Source organism: Myripristis murdjan, chromosome 14 (genome assembly GCF_902150065.1).
Source record: "Myripristis murdjan chromosome 14, fMyrMur1.1, whole genome shotgun sequence".
NCBI lineage: Eukaryota > Metazoa > Chordata > Actinopteri > Holocentriformes > Holocentridae > Myripristis > Myripristis murdjan.
In genome coordinates this window covers 12,225,904-12,235,653 of record NC_043993.1, presented here as the reverse complement: position 1 = coordinate 12,235,653, position 9,750 = coordinate 12,225,904, and the positions used below count along the sequence as shown (strand labels likewise).

At 41.6% G+C, this 9,750-nt stretch overlaps 1 protein-coding gene across 5 annotated transcripts; it reads left to right on the top strand.

The window, feature by feature from the left end:
* The first annotated feature begins 637 nt into the window (after positions 1–637).
* Positions 638–9,723, top strand: septin4a (septin 4a). 5 transcript variants are annotated; one of them, XM_030068066.1, is made up of 14 exons: positions 638–880; positions 1,231–1,360; positions 1,867–1,883; positions 2,932–3,015; positions 3,394–3,780; positions 4,336–4,432; positions 4,889–4,975; positions 5,161–5,284; positions 6,532–6,666; positions 6,812–6,929; positions 7,324–7,425; positions 7,568–7,664; positions 8,059–8,221; positions 8,544–9,723. In XM_030068066.1, exons 2-14 carry the CDS (start codon positions 1,318–1,320, stop codon positions 8,818–8,820), a joined length of 1,731 nt encoding a protein of 576 aa, XP_029923926.1. In that variant the 5' UTR covers positions 638–880; positions 1,231–1,317; the 3' UTR covers positions 8,821–9,723. The 5 variants fall into 5 exon arrangements, with proteins under 5 accessions (XP_029923926.1, XP_029923927.1, XP_029923925.1 ...); XM_030068070.1 differs by lacking the exon at positions 638–880 and having other exon boundaries at positions 1,087–1,360; positions 8,544–8,646; positions 8,749–9,723; XM_030068067.1 differs by lacking the exon at positions 638–880 and having other exon boundaries at positions 1,085–1,360; positions 1,876–1,883.
* Positions 9,724–9,750: the final 27 nt, after the last annotated feature.

Here is a 9,750-nt window from a genome sequence, read left to right as displayed (position 1 = left end):
GTCAACTATGGGGCCTCTCGATGTAGACACCGTCAAATAAACTCTTTAGCGATAACTAGCTAATACATTAGCTACTTACATTAGCATCGTAAATAGACTTCAGAATACAGTCCAGTACAACGGCACCACTAACTGAGCTCAATGCCAAACAGAGTTGAATGAACACTTCTATTACTGTGACAGGAAGAAAACCTGAGCATTATAGGCATCAGAGAAGGAAACTTTATGGCAGAACAGTTGAATTGGATTGTGCTAGACTGCAGGAGGCCCTAACAAAGTGGACACTGAGTGACAAGTATTTTCTGACATTATGCAGAATTGATCTGGGCTCTTGTCCTCCATAAATGAATAGGGACTAGCGAGGGGGGCCCTTTCTCAGGCAGGGGCCAGTCACGGGGGCAGTAAATTCAAATTGACTGACAAAGACCAGGCACAAAATATTAGGGGCAAGTGCAGCACCTCTTTTGCAGTCAGAAGGCGCCCCCAGGCGTTTATAGTAAGTATTGCATTCACAATTTATAATAAGCAATTCTCTCTCTCTCTCTCTCTCTCTCTCTCTCTCTCTCTCTCTCTCTCTCTCTCTCACACACACACACACACACACACACACACACACACACACACACACACATCTCAACTTTTCTGTTGATGAAGGACCTCCTCATATATCTCCACTCACCTGAGAAGTATTGGTCCCCTGCAGAGATCGGTTGCTTTCCAGATAAAACACTAAATGTGCAATTTTGCTGTTGTCAGACAGATTTGATTACTTGCAAATGAGCATTTATCACAGGTAACTGTAATAAAAGTTGTTGCAGTCGTTGCAACAATGGCAGTTGTTGTAGGAGGCCTGGTAGTAGCAGTTGCAATCGAAGTCGTGGTAAGTGATTTTAACAACATCAACAACAACAACAACAATGACAATAAAAACGATTGCATAAAAAATATTTATCAGAACAACAACAATGATGATGTTACTACTATTACTGTCGTCGTCGTCATCATCATCATCATCATCATCACCATCACCGCAGTTTCGTGTGTGTTTATTTGTGCTTAATAAATTGCAACTGTAGTGTGTAGTGTGACCTGTTGTGGAGATAAAAACACCTGAGCGGCTCCACTCTCCGCTAAATGCCCGGAACAACGTCAGAGCGACTTGTATCTGCAGCTCAGTCTTAGGTAAACACGCAAGCCTTATTATAATTTCTGCCATATCTGAAATCGCAGATTGATTCATTTGAACAAGCTGATTCGGACACGTCATTTGGACGGACAGGACTCCTCCAGCCTCGTATGACAGACTGAGAGCTCATCATGGAGCACATGTCGTCTCCGGTCAGGCTCCGCAGCAATAAAGGTAGGTCCAAACACTGAAACCTTGAAATGTCATAACTTTGTGTGTGGATTTTCAAGTTAAACACAGTTTTTACCGTGCACTTTTTTCAGTCGACCAAAATTAACTTGCACTCATCTAAAAGAAAAAAAAAACACAAGGCTGATATTCCTGTGGAGATTTATTGTGAGTTTTCATGTGTTATATTTAATAACGAATTTATAGTTAGATACTGTATAGTGTGAGAATACAATTCTCAGTGATATTGGTTTTGACTGATAATTTCCCCATTATAGGCTACTGTTGTACATATATTTGGGTGATATTTTTCCAGGTGTCCTTTTCAGTATGGATAGAATTAATCTAATGTTCTTATAGTCTTACTTTAAATTCCATTCATTTTCCCCAAATAATGGCACTCACAAGCAAGCGTTTATACCGATGATTTATTTGTATTTGTTTGTCATTGTTACTTCCAACATGATGTTCTGTGTCTGTCTAATCTGTCCTCTGTCCTCAAATACCTGCAGCTCTTTCAGAAAAGGAGGTAGGACATTTGGCTCAGAGAGAGAGTTTCTAGAATATTTTGTGATGATAGCATTTGTAGTTACTGTCTATGTGCTTTTGTGAGTGTTTTTTCGTGTGTTTGTGTGTGTGTGTGTGTGTGTGTGTGTGTGTGTGTGTGTACTATGAGTTAATTCTTAAACCCCCACCCTGTTAGAGTATTAGGAGCTGGGTTAAGCCTGCTGCAAAGGTTTGTGGGTAATGAGAGCTGACAGGCCGAGTGATGTCAGAAGAAACAGTGGGGGCTCCCTTACTCTGCTGTCCATAAGCCAGGCCATCAGGAGGATGGGAGCATATTGTGAGACTAAATAGATGTATGTGCTTTGAGTGAGGCACGGAGGCTTGAACCTCCTTGTGCTGTGAAGAGGCACCCACTATGCACATTACCAGTGAGCTAAACCAAGTAGCTGCAGAACAGGGCGTCCAAAATGGGAGAGCGAATGCAAAGAACAGAGACTGGGTGGTTAATCTAATCATAGCACTGATGAATATTGTCTGCTAGACATATAACTGATCCACACTGACAGATACAGTCTCTAAGGCTGAAGCTCCAGACTGAGAGATGTCAGTCACTTCTCTAAAATGCTCTGGTCTGAGTGTGCTGTCAGTCTCTCCACACCGCATGCTGATCCATGCCTGATCAACCTGCCTAGACAGATGGATGAGGGCCTGTAATGGTGTAATGAGATCACAGGTCACGGGGTCACTAGTAAAGAAAGGATGTAGTCAGTCAGTGTAACAGGAAGCACACACTTATCAATACCATAGCATAGCTCAGACTGTGTAATCTGGTGGTAAACAAACCTCTGGCCTCTGACAGTGGACTACTGATGCCATGCAGTAGCAGGGCTTTAATCTGCTGCTAAAGTAAAAGAGCATATATCCCTAATGCTTCACTGCTTACTAGCACAGTTTAAAATTGATTTCAAGATGTTACTGATCATGTTTACACTGAGATCCTTGGATAAGGTCCATGTCACTGTCCCTCAGTCTGGACTGAAGACTTAAAGTGATGTGGCTCTTGCCATCAGGGCTCCTTGACTGTGGAACAACGGAGGACCGACTGGCAGATGCAGCAGCATTATGGCCAAATGCGTCGCGTGCTGCCATTGCAGGTTTTGCGATTTCTTAAGCTCTCTAACACTTCACCTTGGTTATCACCTAACTGCAGGCCTGAGCCTGCATCTTTGTAATGTGTGGCTCCACCTGGGAGACATATGGGAGAACAATGCCTCTATAAATTAAAAACATTTTCCATTTTTGCTTTCACAGTTTGAATTGTTGGCTTTCAAATTTTAAGATTAAAATTTTTCATTTTCAAATTGTGGTTCCATCTTATGAATTTCATTTTTGCTTTTTATAATTGAATTTACCCATTTACTGTTGCTTTACTATCCCAAGCAGATTTGTAAATAATGAAGCTGTTGTCTGTTTCCATTTTGTTTTTGATTGAAAGTGATCGTATTGTAATTTTGAGCCTTTTGATCGTCTAGTCGTCCACTTTGTCCATCGAGGACCAGGAGGACACACAGCTGCCCTACGCCATGAGGGATCTGCCTCCCGCTCCTCGGCCTGGTGAACAGACACCAGACCGCCAGACGCCAGTCAATGACCGTGAGCTGGAGGGATCTGGAATGGGAACTACTGCAAAACTACCTAGCTGTCCCGGGACCCCACTTCAGCCCCGTTCCCTCTCCCGCAGCCCTGCTGGCTCTCCAGTGGCCCCCCCGAGGCCGCATCGTGCAGCGACGGAGAATCAGTTTCAGCCCCTGTCTCTGAGGAGGCAGCTGGCCACTCAGGGGTCTCTGGACTCACCGCTCAGCCCTTCCTCACGACCACAGAGCCCCTGGGGACGTTTTGACCCCTATGACTCTCCAGAGGTGTGTTTTTGAGTGCTGCTGTGTGTGTGTGTTTGTGATTTGTACAAGTGTAACAGTGCCTGCTGTGTGTATGTGTGTCTTAGTTTCTGTTGATTGTGAGTGCATGTGTTTGTCTGTTACAGGTGTGTGTTTTTCTGTTGTAGGAGCAGGTTCGTTGACCAGGTTTTGTTTTGTTTTTGCCACAGTAAAACACATCACAACCAGTCTGTGTCTGTTAAGGTGATAACTGTTAGTACCCACTGTTTCTGACAACAAAGTAATGAGTACAGCATGTTCAAAATAAAACAAAACAAAACAAAAAAAATCAGCAGAAAATAGCATCTGATTATAAATGCATAATCAAATGTTTTAGCTTAATGACTTGCAAAGTAAAACATACAGTGAAATATTTTAACTAATGTTTTAGCAGCAATGTCCGTGCTAATATTGATGATTACCATAATACTACAGTATTTATTTGGATATTTTTTGGCAAAGTCTTAATAAATTTGCACTAATCCATGTGCAATTATCAGTGAACTAACCTCATTTTTGTTATACTTGTGTCTCCTGCAGGATCAGGACAAGGAGTATGTGGGCTTTGCCACACTGCCCAACCAGGTGCACAGAAAGACAGTGAAGAAAGGTTTCACATTTACTCTCATAGTAGCAGGTGAGTCGTCCCATTTGTGTGGATTTATTCACTGGTTTGACAGAGACAATTATCATAAACACATGCTATAACTTCAGTTGATTCAATGCTAAAAAATGTGCAAACATGGCAATTTTTTATATTATTGCACATGCAAATAAGCAAAATAACTGCAGTTGGTATGAATGAATCTTTGGTTCGTAGGTAAAGAAGCTCCTAAAGTAGTGTTTTTGTTTCAGATGACTTTAGTTTCCTGTGCCAGTCCATCTTTTATGTGAAAAATGAAGAATATGTGAATATGTGTTTATATGTGAGGATTTGTGTATGGGGTGATGAAATAAATTATTGTGGGGAATATGGAGGCTATATTACATACAAGTAATCTACAAATAACACTCTCTTTCTCTTTTTCTCTCTCTCTCTCTCTCTCTCTCTCTCTCTCTCACTCTCTCTCTCTTTCTCGTTCTCTCTCTGCAGGAGAGTCTGGTCTGGGTAAATCCACGCTGATCAACAGTCTGTTCCTCACAGACCTGTATAAAGACAGGAAGGTTCCTAATGCAGAGGGTGAGACAGATTCTGTCATAATTCTACTCTGTGCTATAAAAATAGAACAAGGAAAGTACATGGCCATAGATAACTCACTTTATTAACTAAAGTCAGATGCTGCACTGATCTCAGTGTGTGTGTGCGTGTATGTACATGCCATTACTTTGGTGCCTTGGACTAAATGGTTGTTTATGTGTCGGCAGAGCGGATCTCTCAGACAGTTACAATCACCACACACTCCATTGGCATTGAGGAGAAGGGAGTCAAACTGCGGCTGACCATTGTAGACACACCGGGGTTTGGAGATGCTGTCAACAACACAGAGAGGTGAGGTCGCTATTTTGAAGTACTTTTTTTTCTCAGCCTGTTTTGTTGCCAACTGTGTGGTGTTTGCCACATACAACATTATGAGTGCAAGGATGTTTTCAGAAATAGGAAGGTATTTTAAAGTCCATTTAGTATTCTTCTGTTATTGATAACTCAGCTGACACAGAAATGTCAGAAATGTCCAATACGAATCTTACAACACCTTCTCTCCATGAACAATATATCTTCTGCCATATCTTCCTTCTCTATTCACTCTGATGTGCTCCCATCCTAAAATTAACATTCCCTTTGACCTCTGTCCTTAGTGAATATTTTTTGTCTTTTTCTGTTGTATGGTAATTGAAGGGCCACAGGAATATGATGAAACTGTAAGGATTTGACCCTCACTCCTTTTACTGTGATGGCTTGTAATGTTCATATGTAACAGCTGAATCTTTTTTTTTTTTTTTTTATAGTTGCACTTATTTTAAGTCACCAAAAAAAAAACAGATTTGATAAATCCCCACTAAGAGGTACTCCTTGCAATTTAAAACACATGATGCACTCTGTGTCACAGATGGAAAAATTATTCCTGCCATGGGTTAGGGTTACTAGTGAATATGTAGTGAAGTCACTGGCTATTTACTTGTTTAAACTATAAACTAAAATCTACCATTTATATATGTTTCACTCTTTAACATCGATCAACTATCAGTGACTTTCATGACATTTTAATTATCCATCTTGTTGTTGTTGTTGTTGTTGTTGTTTTTTAATCACAAACAAACAAACAAACAAAAAAACAGAGAAAATGACAAGCCAGGTGTTGGTAATGGAGCAGTAATAAACAGTGGTAAAAATAGCTGTCAAATGTGGTATCTTAGCAACAGCATGTGGTATGCTGCTTTGGTAGTCCATCTAAAACCAAAGTCCTTCTGAGGCACCTTGTATGAAGATGCTGCCTTGCGTTTGGGCCACAAACCCAGTGTTGTTTTTGGTGCGCTGCTGCTGTTGTTAACAACAGTGGAGGGTAAAAAAAACCTACAGGTAACTATAGTAAAGATCATGAACCAACCCTGAGCTCATGGCATCACACACTCATACTGTGACTTGATCCTCTGACCCATGGCATTTGTTTTCATCACAGCGATGACAGAAGAGTATTTGTGCTCAGCAACTTTTCCTTTAGTGCTCCTTCAGTTTACAGACTTTCAGTTCTTTTCCAAAGTTAGTCTTTTCTCAGAGATGTTATGTTATGCTCCCTTCAGCTGGAAGGAAATAGAAGACTACATCGACCGGCAGTTTGAGCAGTATTTCAGAGACGAGAGCGGGCTGAACAGAAAGAACATCCAGGACAACAGAGTCCACTGCTGCCTCTACTTCATCTCTCCCTTTGGCCACGGGTAGGCGAACACAAGGCTACGTGCACATAAATAATTCATACATGAAGCTCACCTAACCAAAGAAAACCAAACATACTTTATATATTACAAGAGCCTCACCAAGAAGTTGTGTGTGTTCCTGTATCTGTCTATCCACACCCTGCAGCCTGCGACCTTTGGATGTGGAGTGTATGAAGGCTTTGCATGAGAAGGTCAACATAATTCCTGTACTGGCCAAAGCTGACAGCCTGACGCCCGCAGAGGTCTGCAGGAAGAAGATGAAGGTAAGAGACAAGAAACACACATCAGACCTCCTGGTGTGTGTGTGTGTGTGTGTGTGTGTGTGTGTGTGTGTGTGTGTGTGTGTGTGTGTGTGTGTGTGTGTAAAGCCATAGATCTGCTACTGTAGAACTTGACTATTGACTTGGTACAATGTACTGATAAACCAACTTATAATTTAGGATACAAGAAAAACATTTTTTATAAATCTCAAACAACAACCCACTGGTTTTGGAGTCTCCATTAATGTGTTCATCATAATTGCCATCTTTAATCTAGTAATCTAGGCCTATCTTAAGACATTATCCCTATGCTGTAAACTATAATTATTATTATTATTATTATTTTACATCCCCACCCTCTCTTTCACACAATGTGTGCTTGTGCTGTACATTCCAGATCAAAGAAGAAATCAAGCAGTTTGGGATCAGCATCTACCAGTTTCCAGATTGCGATTCAGATGAGGATGAAGCGTTTAAAAAACAGGACCAGATACTCAAGGTGATTCGCCATGGCTGAATCTGTCATAGTATCTGGATCTTGATAAGTGTTCAGATGTACTGTATTTATTTTCTCGAAGGTGACTTGACTCATCAACTTTTAATCTGAGCTTACACCCCTCCTCCCTCTCTTCTCTTTGCAGGACAGCATCCCGTTTGCAGTAATCGGCAGTAACCTTCAGGTGGAGAGTAAAGGCCGCAAGTTCAGGGGTCGACTCTATCCATGGGGAATGGTAGAAGGTATTACACACACACACAAACAAACACACGCACACACTTTTTTACTCTGCATAAACAACAAACACAGCATGTCACAAATATTTTCTTTTAGTTCAGTTAGTTTTACAGGCAGGTGTGAGACACCCCCATCCCCATGTCTAGTTTTTACTCTTCTTTCAGTGTCAGACAATATGTGACACCGAGTGTTTATCTTAGTTTTAGTTTAGGTTAATAACACACGACTCTCTGTCCCGATGATTTGATTTGAAAAAATGATTTGGCAGAATTCACATCGTTTTATCGTGTATTATCGTCCATCGCTGCACCGTTGCATCAAATAGCTAGTTTTATTTTCGGCACTGATGTTACTAGTGTGAGTGTCAGGTGCAGTGACGTGCTGCTGTCTCCTGCGCAGTGGAAAACCCGGCTCACTCGGACTTCCTGCTGCTGAGGAACATGCTGATGAGAACCCACATGCAGGATCTGAAGGACGTGACGAGGGAGACGCACTACGAGAACTACCGAGCCCAGTGCATCCAGAGCATGACCCGCATGGTGGTGCAGGAGAAGAAACGCAGGTCGGTGCAGTGGTGTAGTGATTGATCAACATGGAAATGTGTTCAGTATGGCGACTGCTGAAGGTTATTATGGTTTGGGATTTTTCAGTAGGTTTTACTGTTATGTCGTTTACTATTTTTATTTTAACCCCAGTTTCATGGCAGAAGTTCAGGACAGGTTTTTATATTCGCAACACTCACAACTCACAACATGTCAATGACAGCCTGTATTCGCACACGGACATGCATGCATGAATTTCTCCTCTATGACCAAGATGAACAGTCAGTCAGTGTGTATGTGTATTTGTGTGTATGTGTGTGTGCGCGCTCATGTGCATGTCAGTATACGGGACAAGATTCGTCAGGAGAGCAGGACAGATTTCCCTCTGCCGCTGGCTGCCATCGACACAGAGAAGGAAAGACTGATCTTGGAGAAAGACGAGGAGGTGTATCTCACTCAGCGACTCGGTCACTTCATTTATTTATTTATTTTCTCACTCATAAATAATCTCCACACCTCCCTCATCACACTCTCTCCCCCTCTGCAGCTGAGGAAGATGCAGGAGGTGCTGGAGAGGATTCAGGAGCAGATGCAAAACAGCCAGAAAGGAGACTTCTGATTTACCCAGCGTCCCTTGGAGAGCAGAGGAACGTCGAGAAGGCCCAAAATAGAGAAGCTTGATCCTGGCCATGAAAACACAACTTGAATAACAATGAATTCAGCCATATTACTTTCTCAGCTTAGGCATTTATCTGGTGCTGCACAGGGACAGCTGCGAGGGAGCAGTCAGAGGTTTTGTGTCATGCTCAAGGGCACTTTGGCAGGACACATAGGAGTCGATTGATCCTGTTACTTCTCAGCTAGGGGATAATGTCTGTAAATGTCAGGTCACTCTGCAGCTGTTATTCATCTATTTTACTCTATTCTTTGCATGATTTGTGTTCCAGTATGGATCCAAGTTGATGACAGTGCAACATTGCCACCTAGTGGCCATAGTAGTACTTTGAAACTTTGAGTTTTAAAGGAACAGTTCACCCAAAATACAAAAAAAAAAAAAAAAAATCCCATTTATTCCCAGGGCATCTATCTCATCATATCCTGTAGGGAATCTGTCCATTCAGGTAGTGTCTGTGTGATTTGACGAGATTTCCCGCTTGCCTTGACCGTCCCTGTCTCCTGGCACCCAAAAACAATCTTGGTTATGCTTGGTGTCATCACTCTCCAAACAGCTGTTGCTATTGTGTTTTTTGAGTACATTCTTCGAGCCCACATATAAATAAACAATAAATAAATAATGGCCAAATCACATGGATCTGGAGAGATAGCCTGCAGTAGGAGTAAGTGGGAAAATATTAATATATATCTGTTTGAGGAAAATGTTTCTTTAAGTCTTTACAAGTATGTGACATGCTCATTGGTTTTATGGATTTTGTATTTTTCATCTTTAAACTGAATTTTACTATTTTGTAACTGGGGATGACGAGTAAAAGTGTGAATAAAGAACTTTCAAACCCCACTGTAATTCAGCCATGCATGTTACTTTTTCACA

What these genes read in the sequence shown, in the direction of transcription:
- septin4a (XM_030068066.1), top strand. Translation starts at nt 1,318, where the DNA reads ATGGAGCACATGTCGTCTCCGGTCAGGCTCCGCAGCAATAAAG. An exon ending in TCTGCAGGAAGAAGATGAAG is followed by an intron (nt 6,930 to 7,323) that starts GTAAGAGACAAG and finishes TGTACATTCCAG; the next exon opens with ATCAAAGAAGAAATCAAGCA. An exon ending in GTGCAGGAGAAGAAACGCAG is followed by an intron (nt 8,222 to 8,543) that starts GTCGGTGCAGTG and finishes TGTGCATGTCAG; the next exon opens with TATACGGGACAAGATTCGTC.